Source organism: Theropithecus gelada, chromosome X (genome assembly GCF_003255815.1).
Source record: "Theropithecus gelada isolate Dixy chromosome X, Tgel_1.0, whole genome shotgun sequence".
Taxonomy (NCBI): Eukaryota; Metazoa; Chordata; class Mammalia; order Primates; family Cercopithecidae; genus Theropithecus; species Theropithecus gelada.
Window position 1 is genome coordinate 137190273 of NC_037689.1, and position 21522 is coordinate 137211794.

General features: G+C 36.6%; 1 protein-coding gene across 8 annotated transcripts in view; it reads right to left on the reverse strand.

The window, feature by feature from the left end:
- MCF2 (MCF.2 cell line derived transforming sequence) overlaps positions 1–21522 on the reverse strand; it is a 125057-nt gene that overhangs the window by 33729 nt on the left and 69806 nt on the right. For 7 of the 8 annotated variants that reach the window (XM_025372298.1, XM_025372297.1, XM_025372299.1 and 4 more), the window contains 7 exons: positions 12838–12957; positions 11905–12021; positions 10221–10370; positions 8078–8211; positions 7648–7762; positions 2123–2242; positions 137–328 (listed from right to left, as the gene is read on the reverse strand). In XM_025372298.1, the coding sequence (XP_025228083.1) occupies positions 137–328; positions 2123–2242; positions 7648–7762; positions 8078–8211; positions 10221–10370; positions 11905–12021; positions 12838–12957 (948 nt within the window). The remainder of the gene's footprint in view (positions 1–136; positions 329–2122; positions 2243–7647; positions 7763–8077; positions 8212–10220; positions 10371–11904; positions 12022–12837; positions 12958–21522) is intronic. The other variant, XM_025372303.1, reaches the window with a different exon arrangement.

Below are 21522 nucleotides of genomic sequence, written 5' to 3' on the forward strand. Positions count from 1 at the left end.
CAGTCCCTGACCATATAACCTCTGAGAAGATAAAAGGTATTCCATGCGGCAGAAGGGCAAGGTGTTTCAGGCTAGCAGGACCTGAAAAAAAAAAGTGTGTTCCTTTTCAGAAATGGATCATTTCCCATTACACTACCTGCTGTAGGAGTTTATGCATTTTGAAGGTCCTGCTGAGTTGTATCCGTTTCGCTTTTATCTCATTAACCAAAATATCAGAAAGGTAACGTAGCTCATTGCACCTCTGGCAGATTAAATCAAGTGCATAATGGTGATTTGCTGCAAGCTTGTGTCCATGTAATATCACAAACTGGGCCTTTGATAATAGCTCCTGATTGTAACAAAGAAACAAAATAATGAATACATGATCTCTGAGCAAGAAGGATACATTGCCACAAATACAATTTGATGTCTACTCCTTCAGGCTGCAAAAAACAAACAAACAAAAAAACAAAAAAAACCTTACAGTTATAATAATTAGCTGTAGCAGTGATGTCATTAGAAGCTCATGCATTTCTGGTTATAGAAACTGAAAATTTCACATCATACCCAGAACGTGGATGAGATTTTTTTCTCCTAATATGTGTGGATTTAGAATAGAACCACCTATATTAAATGAGGTATACACACCAGTCAAATGTATTTCATATCATCTCAGCCTTAGAAATCTCATCAGCGTTGTCATGTACCTGGACTAATTCACATACCTGAAGTCACAGGGTTTCTATGTCAAAAAAATGACCTTTAGTGACCTTGCCTCCACTCTGTCAACTACTCACTCCCCCCAGTGGAGAGACTCGAACATAGTAGGAGTTCCAGAAATGTTTGTCAAAATAAAATAAATAAAACTGAAACCCAGGATGAGGAAGTGACTGGCCTCTCTACCTAGTGAGAAAACCAGGTTTAAAATGGAGAGCTGTTGTCTAATGGGTATACAGTTTCAATATTATAAGATGAAAAAGTTCTGGAGCTGTTGCACAGCAATGCGAATTTATGTATCACTACTGAACTGAATACTTAAAAATGATTAAGATGGTAAATTTCATGTTATGTGTTTTTACCACAATTAGAAATGAAAAATTATTACATGGAAAAAAAATGAAGTCCCCCTTAGTTTCCAAACCAGTTTGCCTCCTCTTTCTGCTATACCACAGGGATATGTAAATTGTCCCATGATCACAGAGATCTACAAGCATAATTCCAGAACTAGTTATCATAACTGTTGCTTCTTCAATATTTGTTTTCACACACTCATGGTTCACCCATAAATCTGTTTGTATGCTGAGAATTCATCTTAAAAAGCATGGCCTTGCTCTCACATAAAAGCTAGAGTTTTTTAAGTATCAAAGCCATTAGTCCAAACTTTAAGACTAGCAGGAATCATGAAAATTGCCTCCTTTGAGTACGTACTATACAACCCAGTGTTGTGCCAGGTGTTTTATATACATTTAAATGAATATTCACAATTGCCCTGCAAAGTAGATCATTTTATCCCCAGTTTATAGGTGAAGACACTGAAAATTAGAAATGAATTTACTCAAGGTCACAGATAGTAAGAATAAGTAGAAATGTCTATGTGAGTCTCTATTTGGTTAAACTGCATATATCCTAAAGTGGGCATTTAAGGAATCATGTTCCTGTATGTTTCCATCATTTCCAAGCACCATATATCATTCTTGATACACATTCTTCTAGCTTCTCCAAAATAATTTATGCCCTTATTCCTATTGGTGGGCTTGAAACAGTTCACGCCATTGTCTCAGCGACCTCCTTTTACAACTACATGATATATCTGTAGTGTCACCTCTGGCCTGCATTGAACAAAGCAGAATATAGACCAACATAATTGTGCCTAATATACAGAATGTTGTTATAATGGGAGGAGGGTGAGGGATAAAAGACTACAAATAGGGTGCAGTGTATACTGCTCGGGTGATGAGTGCACCAAAATCTCACAAATCACCACTAAAGAACTTACTCATGTAACCAAATACCACCTATACTCCAGTAACCTATGGAAAAATAAAAATAAAGAAATTAATAATAAGAGTCTATACTACCTACTTCCACCAAAAATTAACTATTTTACTGTATAATATAGCAAACACCTAAAACAAAATCTTACCTGAGAATTTTCATCTAAGTTTTCCAATTTTTTTATTTTTTGTTTTACTTGAGCTATAGTCCCTGTCACATCAGCCAGTTCTGCTTGTTGGTTTAATAGAAATTCAACTTCAGTCACAAGCTAAAAATAGGAAACAAAGAGGTTTTAAAAACATAAAAATTATCTTTATGATCAAGTTTTATACAAAATGCTTTTAAACGAAAATATTGACATGGAGAAATTGCACATATGAAAAAAAATTTTGTTATTTTATTCACAGAAATAGCTATACTCTGCTAAAATTTAACCTCATAGATATCAACGTGTACTCATAATGTACAAAAGATCACCATGTACATGTGTAGGTTTGTGTATGAGGACATGTATTTGCATAAATGTATACATGTGAGGTATGTATAGGTATATATACATTTGTGTGAGTGTGTGTGTATATATATACACACATATATATATATATAGCCAACATCTAAAACAAAATCTTACCTGAGAATTTTCATCTAAGTTTTTTTTTCATCATTCCCCAGCTCTCTGGTGAATTACGCTAAAAGCAAAAGCCCTCCAGAAGCAATAAGCACATCTCCCACCCAGATCTTGGTCTTTAATATCATTTCCCAGAAAAAGAAACCAGGGCTCCTCAAGGAAATAACTGATTCCAGGGTTGAGGCAGAATAGGTACAAGATGAACTTGGAATATATCTTTATGCCAGAAAGTAAGAAAGTGATTTATTTAAATGTGGGAGCATGTCACGAGGACACAGCAGCACTCTGAAACACCAAAATAGTCAAGAACACTAATAAATTATAAACCATCAAAAAACTAGGAATCAGAAAAGACGCCAAATCATCTTTCTTTGCTGATGATATGATTCTATACCTAGAAAACACTAAAGACTACCAAAAGGCTCCTAGAATTGATAAACAACTTCAGGGAAGTTTTACGATACAAAATCAATGTACAAAAATCAGTAGCATTTCTATACACCAACAATATTCAAGCTGAAAGCCGAATCAAGAATGCAATTTCATTTACAATGACCTACAAAAAGAATAAAATACCTAGTAATACATGTAGCCCAAGGAAGAGAAAAATCTCTATAAGGAGACCTACAAAACACTGCTGAAAGAAATCATAGATGACACAAACAAATGGAAAAAACATTCTATGCTCATAGATTTGAAGAATCACTATATTCAAATGGCCATACTGTCCAAAACAATCTGCCGATTCAATGCTATTCCTATCAAACTACCAACATCTTTTTTCACAGAATTAGAAAAACTATTCTAAAATTCATATGGAACCACAAAAGAGATCAAATAGCCAGAGCAATCCTAAGCAAAAAGAACAAAGCCAGAAATAACGTATTACCCGACATCAAACTATACCAAAACAACATAGTCCTGGTACAAAAACAGACACTTAGACCAATGGAACAGAATAGAGAACCCAGAAATAAAGCCACGCACCTACGACCATCTGATCTTTTACAAAATCAACCAAAATAATCAAGGGGAAAGGACTCCCTATTCAACAAATGGTGCTGAGATAGCTGGTTAATCATATAAAGAAGAGTGAAACTGGACCCCTACCTTTCACCATATATAACAATTAACTAAGGATGGATTAAAGATCTAAATATAAGACCTCAATCTACAAGAATCTTGGGAGAAAGGTTAGGAAACACCATTCTGGACATCGGCCTTGGGAAAGAATTTATGACTAAAATCTCAAAAGCAATTTCAACAAATACAAAAATTGATACGTGGAACCTAACTAAACTAAAGAGCTTCTGCATAACAAAAGAAGCTATCAACAGAGTAAACAGACAGCCTACAGAAGGGGAGCAAATATTCCCGAACTATGCATCTGACAAAAATCTAATATCCAGAATCTGTAAGGAACTTAAACAATTCAACAAGCAAAAAACTAATAACTCCATTAAAAAGTGAGCAGAGGACATGAACAGATACTTCTCAAAAGGAGACATACAAATTGCCAACAAACATGAGAAAATGCTCAATATCACTAACCATCAGAGAAATGCAAATCAAATGAGATACCATCTCGCATGAGTCAGAATGGCTATTATTAAAGAGACAAAAAGGAACAGACACCGGTGAGGCTGTGGAGAGAAGGGAACACTGATACACTGTTGGTGGGAAAGTAAATTAGTTCAGCCACTGTGGAAGGCATCCTGAATATTTAAGAACTTAAGGCAGAACTACCATTTGACCCAGCAATCCCATTACTGAGTATATACCCAATGGAAAATAAATCATTCTATCAAAAAGACAATACAATTGTATGTTCATTGCAGCACTATTCACAATAGCAAAGGCTTGGAATCAACCCAGGTGCCCATCAATGATGGACTGGATAAAGAAAATGTGGTACAAATACATCATAGAATACTATGCAGCCATAAAAAAAAACACAAAATCATGTCTTTTGCAGCAACATGATGCAGTTGGAGGCCATTATCCTAAGCAAACTAACACAGAAACTGAAAACCAAACACAGCATGTTATCACTTATAAGTGGAAGTTAAGCACTGGTTACACATAGACATAAAGATAGGAACAATAAATGCTGGAGACTACTAAAAGGGGGAAAAGGAGGAAGGCAAGGGCTTAAAAACTAACTATTGGATATTATGCTCACTACCTGAGTAATGACATCATTCACATCTCAAATCTCAGCATTACACAGTATACCCATGTAACAAACGTACACGTGTATGCCTTGAATCTAAAATAAAAGTTGAAAGTTTTAAAAATGAATAAGTAAAACTCTTTGAATCAAATAAATAAATGGAGAGAAGGGAAGGCTCTTGCTTTGGTAGAATGCCTAGTGTGAACTGATAAATGTGGACTGGACATGGGGGTTGAAAATAATCATTATTTTGCAACCATCATAGCAAAGATTTGTCCAGGCAAGCATCATCAGTTGATGCTAAATTTATGGGGAAATTTTGATGACAAGCAGGATATTTGCATAACCTTAAATTTTCTCCCCACACTTTTCCTACTAGTTAGAAGGGGAGTAAAAGTAGCTTTACAGTGGAGAAATTCAACAACACCCTGAATAGGTAATCAGAATCCACATCAACAATAAGAGGGAGGTAGGCATCATTCACTTGCAGATATGATTCCTTAAGAAGGACACTTCACTAATGTGGTATTCTGGTTGGTCATATATACTAAATAGAATCGTGAGAAGATGTCCAACAAACTCCAAATGAAGGAAAATGTATTTAAAAAGGGACTATGGCTAGGCATGAGTCCTTATAGCTCATGCCTGGAATCTCAGCACTTTGGGAGGCTGAGGCGGGAGGATTGTTTGAGCCTAGGAGTTGCAGACCAGCCTGGGCAACACAATGAGACCCCATCCCCACAAAACTTAAAAAGTTAGCCAGGCATGGTGGTGCGTACCTGTAGTCTCAGCTACTTGGAAGACTGAGGCGGGGAGGATGGCTTAAGCCTAGGAGTTTGAGGCTGCAGTAGCTATGATTGTGTCATTGTACTCCAGCCTGGGAGACAGAACTGTCTCAAAAAAAAAGGACTATATTTTTCAAAATGTCAGAGTCATAAAAGACAAAGAAAGGCTGTGGAAAGATTCAAGATTCTAGGTTCAAGGACACTAAAGACACAAGACAATGCAAGACTGGACCCTATATAGGATCCGATTCTGAAGGAAAAATAAATGCTATAAAAGAGTTGACTGAGTCAACTGACAAAACTGAAATACCAATGGTAGATAATATAAAAGTATTGCACTGTTAAATGTACTGAATCTGATAACTGTACTATGGTCATATAACAGAATATCCCTATTACTAGAAAAAATGGAAGTATTTAGGGGGAAAGGGCCATCATGTGTGCAACTTACACTCAAATGGGTCAGAAAATATATTATTTGTCAGATCAGAAAAAAATATTATCTGTATATACATGAGGGAGGGAATACAAATAATAAAGCAAATGGAGTAAAATACTATCATTAAGTTAATCTGGGAATAAGGTATATGGGTATTTCTATTTTTCTTATATTTGTAATTTTTCTGTAAGTTTATGTTCCTATGTGTTTTTTTTTAAGTCATGTTTCTAGACATACAGAACCTGTCGACATGTCACTATGAGATACACCATGTCAGTGAGATTATAATCTAAGACAAACAACAATATTGATTAAAGACAGGAATTAATGACTTGGGGAGACAGAACATAACCACAGGACAAGAATTTGGTATGGATGCAAATTAATATGTAAGTATAAGCATAATGGGTATGCGCAGGAAAAGTGCTATTTTCTGTGTATTCAGTTGGAGAGGAGGAAGAAACACAAATACCTAGAAGGACCAAGAGCAGCTTGACCTATTCTTTCTTTAGGGAAGGTTTCATGGAGAACAGTTCAATAGATGTTTGAAGCAAAGGAGGGAAAACGCCAGTGGTAACTGAGCCCTGTGTCCAGAGTGCAGTGCTCCTCCCAAACCTAACTCTGATGAGCAAGTGAAATACAAAGCAAGTAAGCCATTCATGGGCAGAAAACAAGTTGGGCACATACAAGAGAGAAGAAGTGAGTTTTCCTTGGATCCTCTGGTGAAGTATATGCTATGAGACAGACTGTGAGAAGATTGAGCATGACCGAAAAAGGAAAAGAAACTAAATCTATGCATCTTTTTTTTTTTTTTTTTTTTTGAGACGGAGTCTTGCTCTGTCCCCCAGGCTGGAGCGCAGTGGCCGGATCTCAGCTCACTGCAAGCTCAGCCTTCCGGGTTTAGGCCATTCTCCTGCCTCAGCCTCCCGAGTAGCTGGGACTACAGGCGCCTGCCACCTCGCCCGGCTAGTTTTTTTGTATTTTTTAGTAGAGACGGGGTTTCACCGTGTTAGCCAGGATGGTCTCGATTTCCTGACCTCATGATCCGCCCGTCTCGGCCTCCCAAAGTGTTGGGATTACAGGCTTGAGCCACCGCGCCCGGCCCAAATCTATGCATCTTGACCATATATGATGGATTTTCCAGGAGGGTCCAATTGGAATATATTTTTAATTATTTATTAAACTTATTTAATTTCATCTCTCAGGCTTTTCATAGGAATAAACTCCTGGATCAGAAAGAAAAGCTTGTTAGGTCATGTTAAATATGGTCAGCATAGGTACATGGGATTTAAAAACCAAGAAGGAAGCTGGCATGATTCCTTTGGAAAGCCACCTCATAACCTTGAACACCCTTTAGATCTAAGATAAATTTGAAAAACAAACCTTAAAGTAGAGAGCAACTTTGTCCCTGTCATATATATTGGCAGTTTGATACTTTCTCAAAGGAAATGAGTAAGCTGAAAAAGTAGAAGTGTCAGAATTTTAGTAGAGATTTTCTTCAGTCTAAGCCAAGGTTCATTTACATTTGCCTCCTTTTTTTTTCTTTTAGGTATAAATGGGCATCTTGCAAGACAGGATTTCTCATGATTAAGGAGTAAAAACCTCTGGTGTAATGAAAAAAGGTGTACAAAGAAATGTTTTAACTGACCTGTTGGAAATCCTGCTCAAACTTCCATAGTTGCAGATACTGCTCCATTTTTAATTGATGTTTTTCCCAAAATCCATCAAAAGCTGTTTCCATATCATGTACTTGAGTCAGCAACCTTAACAAAGAAAACTCAAATAAATTCCTAAATGCAACTATCTGTTTTGTAAATACGTAGATAGGCACAGTATGGACATTAAGAATTATAGGCAAAGTCATAGCCCATGACACTTGGTTCTACCTGTAGAGACAACCAATGTCCACAGAATCTCTTCTACAAGCAAAATCATCTCCGTAGGACAACCTAGAAATAAGTTATCAGATTTCCAGAGGTCCAGGAATATTTTAACACTTAACATATTGCAGCAAAAATGTATAATTGCCTTTCAAAAATACAAAATAAGTAACTCTACACCACAAAGAGAGTACTCACTTATTAATAGTTTGCCAGTCACCACTTATTTGCTGATGACATTCTAGTCTTGAACTGACAGCTCCTTCAGTGTCAGGCACTTCCAGATTTGTTAGCAGAATTTTTCCTTCTTTGGTTACAGCTGTAATATCATTCTGTCCAAAGACACAAAAGGAGTACCAGCTAATTAGTAATCTAACCTGAATGATGTGATGGGAAGGAAGCATACAACTATGGCATGAAGACTAGAAACAGTTAATTCTAGAATGGCCTTTGCTTTCATAGTTCTCTGAAAATTCACAAAATTTCAAAATCTCAGTGCCACAAAATCTAAAAGCTATGAAGATCCAAGAACCCCTTGCCTTAGAGATGGATGTTGCAATTAATGTTTTTATAAGATCATCATGGGCAGAAGTACCATGTGCTCTATTTGTAGCCTCCTTCTCTAAGTGGTAGAAAGTTCCAATCCAGCCCATCCTATTCTGCTAATATTTTATTTATTTTTATTTACTTTTTTAGAGATGGGGTCTTGCTATGTTGCCCAGGCTGGACCCAAACTCCTGGACTCAAGCAATTCTCCTGCCTCAGGTTCCCGTGTAGGTGGGGCAACAGATATGTACCACTGCACCTGTCACTGTTCTGCTAACACTTCCAATGAGCTCAAATAAAGCAGTAGTAGAACAATAAAAACCACCACAGTAGAAAGCATACAATTGCAAATAATACTTAATGCATACTCAGATACAGTTAAATGTCTTTGCTACTAATCTTTAATTGTAACCAATCACTCCCTGCCTTAAGTCTTATTTTACTTCACATTTAGGTTTAATTAATTCATCAATAATATATGCCTCTATTTAGAAGGGCTTAACCTCAGTGGGTGGTGTAACAATATAGACCTTTCTCAGACATCCAAGAGTGATTTAAGATTTCTTTCAGGTGGTGCAAGAGTCCCTTGAAATTGTAAGCAAAAGTTTTGGTGTACATTTATTCTGAGAACAGATTCCATGACACCATCACCAATATGAGTAATAACATCAACATTAAAAGCCAATATTTATGAAGTACCAACTATGTACCGAACATTGTTATACATACATCACTTTCTTTGCCTCATTTCATCTTCACAACAATCCTACGAGGTATGATGCATCATCACCATCATCAACCTCATTGTAAAGATACAGAAACTGCAACTCAGAAAAGGTAAGCAAATTGCCCAACAACAACATATTTCTATATACAGCTTTAATCTTCTAATGCACACAGCAAAAAATACTTGCTGATTATCTGAATTGCACTTCAAAATCCTTCACAAAGCAGCACTCCACAAAGACCTGGGTAGGAGAGCACAACCAATTTGCAACCCCTGGTCTACTGTAGGAAACATCAAGACCTAGTATTCTGCAGAGAAGAGAACTTAGAATCAATTGAGCAATGTTAGCCTTGGTCACAATGCTAGCTCACAGCAGAGATGGGACAAGAAACTCGGCTTCCTGACTCCTCATCAAAAATTAAAAATAGAGTCATACATCACTTAATGTTGGAGATATGTTCTGAGAAATGCATTGTTAGGTTATTTCATCATTTTGTGAACATCACAGAGTGCATTTACACAGACCTAGATGGATAGCCTAGTAGACACCTAGGCTACAGGGCATAGCCTATTGCTCCTAAGCTACAAACCTGTACAGCATGTTACTGTACTGTATACTGTAGACAGTTGTAGGCATACTGTAGGCAGTTGTAACACAATGGTATACATTTGTGTATCTAAACATAGAAAAGGTACAGTAAAAATATGGTATAATCTTATGGGACTACTGTCATATATGCAGTTCATCACTGATCAAAACAACCTTATGCAGTGCATGACTGCACATAGTAAAACAAAACAAAAGACTATATTTCTTTTTCTGCAGCATTTATAAGATATTTTTATATAACTTCTCAAATTAATACACCATTTGCGGAGGGGACACTTCGGTCTAACATATCCAGGACAGTCTTTTATAAAGTATTTTTTTATCGTTTTAAAATATATTATATAAATGTCTTTTATCTCCCTTTATGCAACAGCCAGTGTAAAATGGAGATAATAAACACCTCTCTAGAAAAAGAAAGACCATGGAAATCTTCTGTTTGTCAACTCTATCAGACATACCTTCAATAGATGATACCTTTCTGCACGAATTGCCAGAATTTCTTCTATTGAGGGAATATCATCTGGTAGTTCTGTCTCAGCCAGTTCAGTTCCAAAGGACTGTAACATCTGAGCCATTTCTTTCACTGTGAGGGCAAAATTTTCTATAGCCTGCAAAGAGCCGGTGATTATTTTAATTATATGGTAACTCTGTGAGCATATAAAAAACTAGATCGGTCATTGTATTTGTTTTTATTGGGGCTGTAACAGCAAATACATATACCGCGAACTCTCCTCTACTAGAGAAATATGGCATTGCTCTTGGCAATCAACTGTAACTCTTCATCTAAGACTCTAAGAAACTGAAGGAAGATTAAGAGTCTTCCTGAATATATTTTATCCAAATTTCTTGACTTATTTCTTAGACACTGATGAAAACTATTTCTTAAAGATGCCATGTATTGAGTAATTTGTTTTATTTTCTTGAAAATTACAGTGTTTTCCTTATTCTATAAACTCTCCAATTGGCAAAATTGCCTTATTATCACTTTACTTCTGAAGACAGAACAGTAAAGTCACTTTATATTTATTTATTATCATTTGTGAATAAGCATTAGCATTCCAAACAAGGTGACAATTGAAGGAAATGGAGGAAAAAACTAGTCACAACAACTCATTTCAAGCACTATAGAATATTTGGAATGGTGGTCCCAAAGCCTTTGTTGCCATAAAATGGTAAGTAAGGTTTTATTGTTTATTTTGTTTCTAAAATCAGTTACTCTGAGAAAGAAGGGCAAAATGTAGAGACCACAGGACCATCTGTTCAATCCATGCATCTCAAAATATTTGCTTGTTTATTTATAGCATTACGGGTTATTAAAGGCTAGGCACTGCTAATTTTGGCAATACATCTTCATGTGAATGAATGAATTGTTGAATGAATGCATTGTTAAATGAATTAATGAATGAAACGTTGAGTGAAAAACAAGTATGAGGAAAATGGAATCCTAATTTAATGGGACATCATTAATTTCTTCAGCAGGGTTCCCCTATCTCTGGGATTAGAAGTCAAGATACTTATATACCACAGACATACTTGGGAGGTGCGGGGCCCTTGCCTATTTGTAAATTTCTAAAACAGAAGTATACTCTTTGTTACAAATCTAAAATGCCTTAGAAGCATCACTAGGATAATGAGATTAATAATACTACTTGTATTTATTGACAATTTGCCATATGCTAGGCACTGTGTAAAACATTTTACTTTTGCTATCTCATTTAGTGTTTTTAAGATCCCTATGAGGTAAGGTATTATTAGTCCCATTCTACAGTTAGGAAAACTAAGACTCAGAGAGGTTATGTATATTGTCCAAGGTCATATAACTAAAAATCAGCAGGGTCAGGATTTGAATCCAAATCCTTCGTTTCTTCAAGTTACTACATAGCCACAGGAGGGAATTGGGCAGAGTATGATCTCCTTATTCTCTAGGATTCTCCTTCCATTGCCATCCTCAGTGACTGCTCATCATTTCTAGATATTTCCTATGGAAGAAAATCAAGATGTTGAATTTATATGTATGTGAAAAGTGAGGACCCCAGAAATCTGTTTTTTTTTTTTTTTTCAAATAGGAAAGAATTCTAGAACTAGATTTAAAGGCTAACATGAAGAACTATAGGCTCTACAGTAAGGGCAAAGACAACATACATTTCTGAAGATGATCCATTCACTGTGGCAGTACTGCAAGGTGCCGCCTAACTCAGGGGTTAATTGCTTGTCATCAATGTATGTCAGCAAATCACTAACTGAGCTCAGCATAACAACCTATATAAATAAGCAAGAAAGATACTGTTAACTGCCCTTCATGCCATCCCTCCATTAAACTGTAAAATGAACTTTAGCATACATTTAGCAGGAAGTCACCTCTGATAAATGGTTTTAACAGTTCTCTCCTGTACATGCCCCCATACATGTATGCACTATCTTCTTCAGATAATAACAGTTTTTATTTACAAAACATTTTCTGTAAAGAAAAATCAATCTCCACAGAAACCAAAATGCCTAATTTTCTTCCATCTAAAAGTTTGCACTGTTAATGGTCCAGCTTCTAAAAGAATGCTATGCTCACAACAAAGAAAAGGACTTTATGTAGTAACTTATAATTTATCAGGAAGGGTTGACCTTTTCAAAAGTATCAAAATTTATGAGCACCCTATTCCTAACCTTAAAAACATACAAAAATATTTTTAAAAAGTTATGGTACTCTGGACTAGCTCAGGATGTAAGTTCATGGAAGTTCAAATACATAAAACATACACTCAATTTTACTAAAAAATAAAATTTCCTGCTGATATACACATACATATACACACATGCACACATACATATATACACACATGTATAACATATATGACATATATTTTTTGCAAAAGTAATTGCTTTGTTATAAATTGATGAATCGATTTCTTTTTTAAATGGTAGAAGTGAAAGACTTTGGGGCATTTCAAATGTATACTTTTAAAAGAGAAACTTTAATTTTTTTCTTTTAAATGCTACATGGGCACATGTAAAATATAAACATCATGGTGCAAGTCTTCATGAGAATTAGAGGAACAAAACATTTAAATAATATATTCTTACTGGTAATTTAAGCATAAAATCCTCCTGACTAAACCGAAATCCAATGTCTGTGAACGTTCGTTGAAGAAAGCTGGTAGGACGTAAAACCAAAACCAAGTGCAAGTTCCCAGGGAAGGAAGCCTGTAGAAAGAAAAAACAAAAGAAATTGGAAAAAAAAAAAAAATTGTCGACACACACTCAACTGAGCACATATCAGAAAATATGTAATTGAAAGAAACAAACTTTAAATTCATAAAAGCCAGTAAAAGGCCAACACTTTACAAAATGATATTGATAAAATCTAAAAACATGCAAATAGAAAGAAAAATAATGTAAGGCTTCAGGTCAGATCCTGGCAACACTTCTGGTAAGGAATTTTCTCACACTATAGAAGCAGACCCCACGTTATGAAGAAATAGACTCTAAACCTTTATTTTAGAGTTCGTTATTTGAAATCAAATTGCACTTATTTCCTATAAGAACAAATAGAATTAGGTGGCAGTTTCCTAGGATAACCCTAAAAGCCAAAGGATTTTTGTCTGTGTATTTACACTAAACAATGAAAGAAAACTTTATTATGGGATTATATTTTTATTTTAATATAATCAATATTCACTGAACATCTTCTATGTATCTACTTCATGTATTTAAATGAATGATTATCAAGCTCTGTTAGGCATTGAATGCTCACAAATTAAGAAAATACAATTTCTACCCAACAGTTCAACTGCAGAGTCCATTAATAATCAGCAACTCTTTAACACGATAAGTTGGTAAGTGATCAAAGGAATTAGAATAATATACAAGAGGAAATGATAGTACCAACTCTCCAAGACATAGGAAGGTCAAAAAGATCCCGAAGCATAACGAGGAATTAACTAGATCAGAATGTCGTTCTAGTTCACCAATGTTTCCCCAGCTTCTAGAACTTGCTGGCACATAGTATGCAGTCAGAAATAATTGCTACACTAAAGAATTCAAAAGACAAAGAAGGAAGACACATTGCAAAATAAGTGGAGAATGGAGTAACATAGCCCAATTTTAATAATAAATTACCGTGTACTAAATGTTTACTCTGTGCAAAGCATTTTGCCAATATTATCATACATTCTTTTCATAATAATTCTATGAAGGAGTTAGGTTACTCACTTTTACAAATAAAGAAAGTGAGACTCAGAGAGTTTAAGTGTACCTTGCCCCAGCTGGCAAAGCCTTGATTTGCCCCTAAGTCTGTGCTCTTAATCACTAAACTACTCCATCTCCTGAAAAGGCCCTAGTCAAGAGAGCTAGATGAAATGATGCTGGGGGACAATGGGAGATGGTGTTGGGAAAATGGGCCAAAACTGCATCAGAAAGGATGATGGGTTTTTTTCCTGGAAGTAAGGGGAGTCTCTAAGAGGTTTTGAGCATCAGAACAACATGGTCAAATTTGCATTTTAGAAGGATCACTTTGGCTTTGGGAAGAACTGGATTTGAACAAGAGTAGAAGCAGACAGATGAGCTAGGAGGCTGGTACAGTAATCCAAGCCAGGAATGATGAGTTTCTGAGCTAAAGTAATGATACCAAGAATAAGGGTAGAATTTAGGAGGTGCAATCAGCAAGACATAACCACTTGATGTACTTGCTGAGAAAGGAGGTACTACGAGGATCAAACTCCAGATTTGGGGCTTGAGTAACTGGTTGAATGGTACAACCTTCACTGAGATGGGGAACACAAGAGAAAGAGGTTTTAAGAAGGGGAACAAGATTCTGATCTCCATTCATATACATGTTAGGTTAGAAGGGTCAGCAGGACATCCAGATGATGTCCTTTGGACAGCTGTTTGTACAAGTAAGAAGGGAAAGAAGTCTAGGCTAGGAGTGCAGAATCAGGAATCATCAGCCTCAAGACGGCAGATTAGAGCATAATAGAGCAAAATATATGGAAAATGTTCCAACTGCAATTATATTTCAGGCATATTGCAATACTAGTAATTAAACAAAACTATAAACTAAGAATAAGATACTGTGGGGCAAGGAGTTTATGGGAACTCTCTGTACTTCCTGTTCCATTCTGTTGTGAACTTAAAACTGCTGTGAAAAAATAAAGTCTATTTTAAAATAAAAGAAAAAAGTAACTTTCACCAGGGTATAAAACATAGACTCTTTGAGAAATGATGCTCAAAACTGGGGATTTTCCTAATTCAATGTGAGATGGTGATAAAACATAAAATGTTAAGTGGCAATGAGAACTAGAGTAAATGAAAGAGAAATGAGTATGATATGCACAAATAAGTAAATTAAAAGAGCATAAAATTAAATCAATAAATTAAATAATGGCTATCAATATACATACATTGGGATGGTTGTCCAACTCATAATTCCCCCAGGAGGCCATGACTGTTACTCTCTCCCTTCATCCGAGAAACTACTCCCCCTTCTATTATTCTACACATTGGTTCCAAATGAGGATTCTTATTTTCCTACATGGCCCTGCCCTTCCAACACACAATGATTAGTGGTGATTAGAAGTATGATTAGGGCCAGACATGGTGATTCATGCCTGCAATCCCAACAATTTAGGAGACCGAGGATGGAGGATCACTTGAGGCCAGGAGTTTCAGAACAGCCTGGACAACATAGTGAGGCCCCATCTCCACAAAAAGTTTAAAAATTATCTAGTCATGGTGGCATGCACCTACGGTTCCAGTTACTCAGGAGGCTGAGGGGGGAGGATCGCTTGTGTCCAGGAAGTTGAGGCTGCAGTGAGCCATGATGGTGCTACTGCACTCTAGCATGGGTGACAGAGCAAGACCTCATCTCTTTAAAAAAGAGAAAGAAAAAAGATAAGCAGAACATTTGATGTAAGCAGGGCCAAAAAAGTCCTGCCCTAGAATTTTCAAACTAATACTGAGTGAAGGAAACATTGAGGATGCCATTTAAAAGCAGCAGATGGCCAAGAGCCCTGCTGCTGGAGAAACATTGAAAAGAATAAAATTAACATGTATACAGAAACAGAGAGAGAAACAGAGAGTTACAATGGTAATGTATATCCTACCTTCTATTATGTACATAATGTATATTTTATTTTATGTTAGGTATAATACATATTTTCCAGCTGGGCACGGTGGCTCACACCTGTAATCCCAGCACTTTGGGAGGCTGAGGTGGGAAGATCAATTGAGGCCAGGAGTTCGAGACCAGCCTGGCCAACAGGGTGAAAACCTGTCTCTACTAAAAATACAAAAAATTAGCCGGATATGGTGTTACATGCCTGTGGTCCCCGCTACTGGGGAGGCTGAAGCACGAGAATCACTTGAACCCGGGAGGTGGAGGCTGCAGTGATCTGAGATCATGCCACTGCACTCCAGCCTGGGCAACAGGGTGAGACTCTGCCAAAAAAAAAAAAAAAAAAAGGATTTTCCAGTTATTACAGGGATTAAAAGAAATAATGAATATAAAGGCACGTTTTACATTTTTATTTTAGGTTTGGGGGTACATGCAGAGGTTACATAAACACGTGTCACGGGGCGTTGTTGTACATATTATTACTTCACATAAGTATTAAGCTCAGTACCCAATAGCGATCTTTTCTGCTCCTCTCCCTCCTGCCAATCTCCACCGTCAAGCGGACCCCAGTGTCTGTTGTTTCCTTCTTTGTGTTCATAAGTTCTTATTTAGCTCCCACTTATTAGTGACAGCATGCAGTATTTAAGGAACTTAAATTTACAAGAGAAAAACAACCCCATTAAAAAGTAGGCAAAAGATATGAAAATGCACTTTTTAAACTCTAAGATATTAATAAGACAGATTTAAAATTTTGCCTTGGATTCTTGGACCACAGGACAAGCAGGTTTGGGTAGAAAACTTTAGGGATATGGATAAAGGCTTGCTTAAGGGAAGGATCTGACAGGGACTTGTGGGAACTTTGGGCCTATTTTTAAGTGGAAAGCACAGATTTTATTTTTACCCCCTTAATTTTGGGAGTTAAGCCTTTCCTTTTTCTTTACCTGGGTAAATTCCCATTATATTATTATACTCACCTGCCTTGAACTTGTTTATTTTTTTCACTTTTAAATGAAATTGAAAGCAGCCTATTTTTACCAACATTTAAAGCAAAATTACTTTTATTCTTTCATGGATTCTAAGTTGATCTGGTTTCATTTTTCTCTCTCTGACTTCCCTTAGTCTTATATTCTCTTGTATCTGGAATTCTCTGGATACAAGAACCTGGAGCTGACTTCAAGCCAGGGATACTCACCCATCTCCAAAATTATGTGTGGGGGAGGAGGGGATGGGAGGATACTATGGGAATAGAGAGAGCTATGTAGCAACTCTCTGCCTGAGGTAAGGCCTTGCTCTCTACTCTGCCATTCCTAGGAGAGCAAGGCTGTACCAGCAGCCAGGTCCAGAGACAGCTGATCACATAGCAGGGAACGAAGTACAAAGAAAGGAGAGAAAAGGAAAATCACTGTCTGCAAGATGAGTGGGGAAGTGATTTTAAGCAGGGGTAGGGATATTCAGCTGCTCACAAGCCAGGGGTTTTATGTTGGATGTTTATTAAACCTGTTATTGCTCTATTTAATAAAGTGTTTTATCCCAAACATTGACACCTATATAAATTGCTTCTAAAGATAATTCTATATTCTAATCAGCTTATTCTTAAGTAAAACCTTCTGATTATCTTAGCATACATTCTCATTCCTTAATTCCTTCAAAATATTTAGTAATTCATTTGTCACAAAAAGCCCAGAAAAACTTGAGCTTTTAAAGAAAATGCACCATCAAAGGATGAAAACTTCATTTATTGACTACATAATTGCATTTACGATACTTTTTGTTATAGCACAATTTTATAATCTTTTTTGCATTTCTTCCTAGAGCATGTGGATTCTGTTAACCCAATAGTTACTCCCAATTTTAGTAGCCATTTGGGAGACTAAGTAACTTGTAGGCAATAGCTACACAACTACTAAGCAAACGGAGCAATCAGGTGGCACTCAAACAATTCATTTGATTTGTCAGTTATTTTTCTAGAAAACTAAATCATATAGTTCAGACCAGGTGTATTGTTTTTATCCCTTGTGCCCATATGTGAATAAGACATACCTGAATTTTTAATCCCACTCCCATTCACTTAACCCAGACCATAATAGGTGCCTGCCAAACTGTCATACTTTTAAAGTGAATCCAGACCTCACATTTATGACTACTTTTCATAGCTTCTCTTTAGCAAAAAATACATATATTTATGTATATGTATATATTCAGGACCTCTCAAAGCTTTAAGGTAGGGAAAGGAGATTGGATAGTTGGACAGGGGTGGAAATGTTATTTATTGAATGCACACTACTAGAATTATGCCCATAAAGAGCACTATTATGACATTGTGCTAAGTATTTACATGCAGTAGGTTCTATTTTTGTCCTCATTTCACAACTGTAGAAACTGAGTGCCATTATCCCCAAAGATGTCTACATCCTAATTCCTGGAGCCTAGTAATATGTTATCTTATATGGTAAAACAGACTTTATAAATGTTATTAAGGATCTTGATATGGGGAGATTATCCTAGATTATCATGGTGGGACCGATGTAATCATTAGGAAAAGAGGGAGGCAGGAGAGTCAGAGAAGAAGATGTGATAGCAGAGGTCAAAGTGATGCAGGGGTATAAACCAAGGAATGTGGACAATCTCTGCAAGCTAGAAAAGTCAAAGAAACAGATTCTCCTCTAGAGACTCCAGAAGGAACACAGCTCTGCTGACCCTTGCTTTTTAGCCCAATTGGGTAATCTTGGACTTCTGACCTCCAGAACCGTAATGATACATTTTCATTGTTTTAAGCCACTAAGTTTGTAGTAATCTGTTACAGCAGCAATAGGGAACTAATACATTGAGGTTTTGTGAGGTCAGGCAATTTTTCAATACCTTCTAGCACATAAGTAGCAGAATTAAAACCCCGATTCACCTGCCTGTAGAACTAGACTCAGTCAACAAGAGGCATTTGGAGAAGTTATAACAGGGATGATACAAGGATTGGATTGGTTGAGAAGCTAAACCTGAGACCTAAAGCAAAGGTAACAAACTTTAATGCCTACCATGTATTATGTAGATAATATAAATATGAAGTAGGCTTAATTAACGAACAGCCTAAATTAGGTGGAAAATAGCAATTCACACTCTTCCTATATGATGAGGAGCAACAGGAAGTGGTGGGAACCATGGTGAACTGCAGAACATGGAAAGCAGAGGGCATTCATAAGTCAGTTCACTCATAAATCAGTTCCAGCTACATGTTGTCATGTGGCAAGGTGGGCCCAGCATTGCCAACTCTTTGGTTTCTCAAGAGAAGACAGAAATCCAGATTGTCATGCAAAGCCCAGATGTTTAAAAATTGAAAACAAATTGAAAGTTCGTTAAAATGCTGTATAGTCTAAACAAAACACATCTGTGCACTGACAATTTGCAACCTCTGAACCAAAAAGCTTCATAGATCTGAACATCGATCAATATAAATAATATGGAGACGTCCTTATCAGTGATTGCTGGCTATGAGAATCTAGAGGGGACAGAACACTCTTGAGCAATTTTAACCTGACAAGCCATATAAATTTAAGATTAGTTTGTATGTATCTATGTGGATACACATATAGGTATATAGAGAGAGTACTTTTTCTCTATATACCAATATTTGTAATAACTAAACGCCTGAAGATAATCCATCTTAAAGCTAGTATTTAAATGAACAATCAAACAGCATAGGGTATCAGATGCACATATCACAGCAAATATAGCTCAAGACCAGTGAATTTTCCCATTTTGGCTTGGGAATATTTTATTTCTAAATTCTTGGGCATGCTGCTTTAAGAACCTCTCATCTGTATGGTTATATAAACATGAAAAAGCACAATTTCTTTTTCCCAAAATCAAACCTGAGATTTTGAAAGTATCAATCATTTTTGAGAACCTGTCAAAAAAACAAAGGGGTTTGGGCAAAGGTTAGTCTTGTTTTATTTCAATGTGTTTTTTGCTTTTTTTAAAAAAATAGCGTGCACGAGAGAGGAAACAGCATTGGTTTTAGCTTCTTGCAGACATTTTTCTGGAGCTCCAGCATGTGACTGCTTAAAGACATCTCAGTAAAAGTGAACGAGCTGCCTATCACATAGGACTTGGAGCCATGTGTCCAATCACCGTACGTGGTCCCACCCCAACCCTCAGCAGCAGCTCTTACTGGCTCTTCAAGGTAACGAGCACAAAATAAGCTCCCTCTCATCTTTCCCTCCCAGAGAACAGATTCACTCCCTTTTACTCACACGTACTGCCAGATTGCCTAGTTCTATGATCTTACAGCAGTAACAACAACAATAACAACAAGAGCAGGCATAAACCAAATACATCATTTCACTACCGAAGTCTAGAAATTAACCTTGTTTAATACTCTCGTGTGTGCTCTCTAAGGGAGGCAATTCATCACCCTAGGCACACTTTTCAGTTATTCTAGTTATCACTTCTAGAATGTTTAAAGTACCTTATAAAACATAAACGTTTGGTTACTTACTATAAGAATAATTTATGTTCCTATAACTTTTCTTTTTTAATCATTAGGGTAAAGAAAGGCAGTAACAATAAGAGAGACCCTTGACTAAAAGACATTATGTATGTGTCAGACTTCTTACATATATATATACACACACACACACACACACACACATATATATATATATATATATATATATATATATATAATTTAGCCTTCATAACATTGCAGTAAACTAGATATTATTCCCTTTTTACAGAGGAGCAAACTGAAGCACAGTTGGTAAGCAGCAGTAGTACGGCCTGTCTGGATCCTAAGGGCAAACTCTTTCTAGACACTTAACACTTCATAGACTGAATGCACACTCAGATTTGCTGTTTGCCATTCAGGGATGATTTGACCTTGATGTTTCCAAAATGGAACAAATAACATTTGAAACAAGTTGCTGGAAACAATTTTGCATATACAGTCCACCGAAAGGAAAGTATTCTTATCTACTATCAGACAAATGTTGACAGGCACTTGACTTTGATAACGTCTGAACCATCTCTGCAGAATATGTTGGGGAAAAAAATCTCATGAACTCAAGCTATAGAGAATAGTTTGCAACAGTATGAGCCACTTCCACACTCTTCCTCCCATATCCCCACCTTAAAAAGTACAGACAGTATGAGTTGCCAAGCAACTTGTCAAGTGACCCCAGGAGGACAGCCCAAAGCAGTGCTCCTTCCTTGTGGTTTGCTCTTTTTGTCACATATATATCTATTCTCCTCCCCTCTCTCTCACTCAGCTACAGTCATTGAAATTTCTACCAAGTAACTAGTTCAAACATTTTTTTGGACTTCAAATGGCACTGGACCATCCTTTTAGATGCTACTTATCCATAGCCTCCAGGATCAGTCCAGTTCCAGAGACCCTTCAAGGTGAAACCATTTATTTACTAGCTAAGGTTCAAATTCTTTACTCTGGTCAAGTCCTATCCATATAAGCAAAACATATATGTCTTATAGTTCTAGGCTTCAGAATTAATCCAATTAATCCCACTCATATCTGTTCCTAGGCCTCACTTAATTCATTTATGAGAAACAAAAACATAGGAAAGAATCAAGGAAAGGTAACAGCTACATATGCTCTTACTTAACACCCAAACATATGCCATCTCCTGTATAAGGCCTTCTCCACCAGTCAG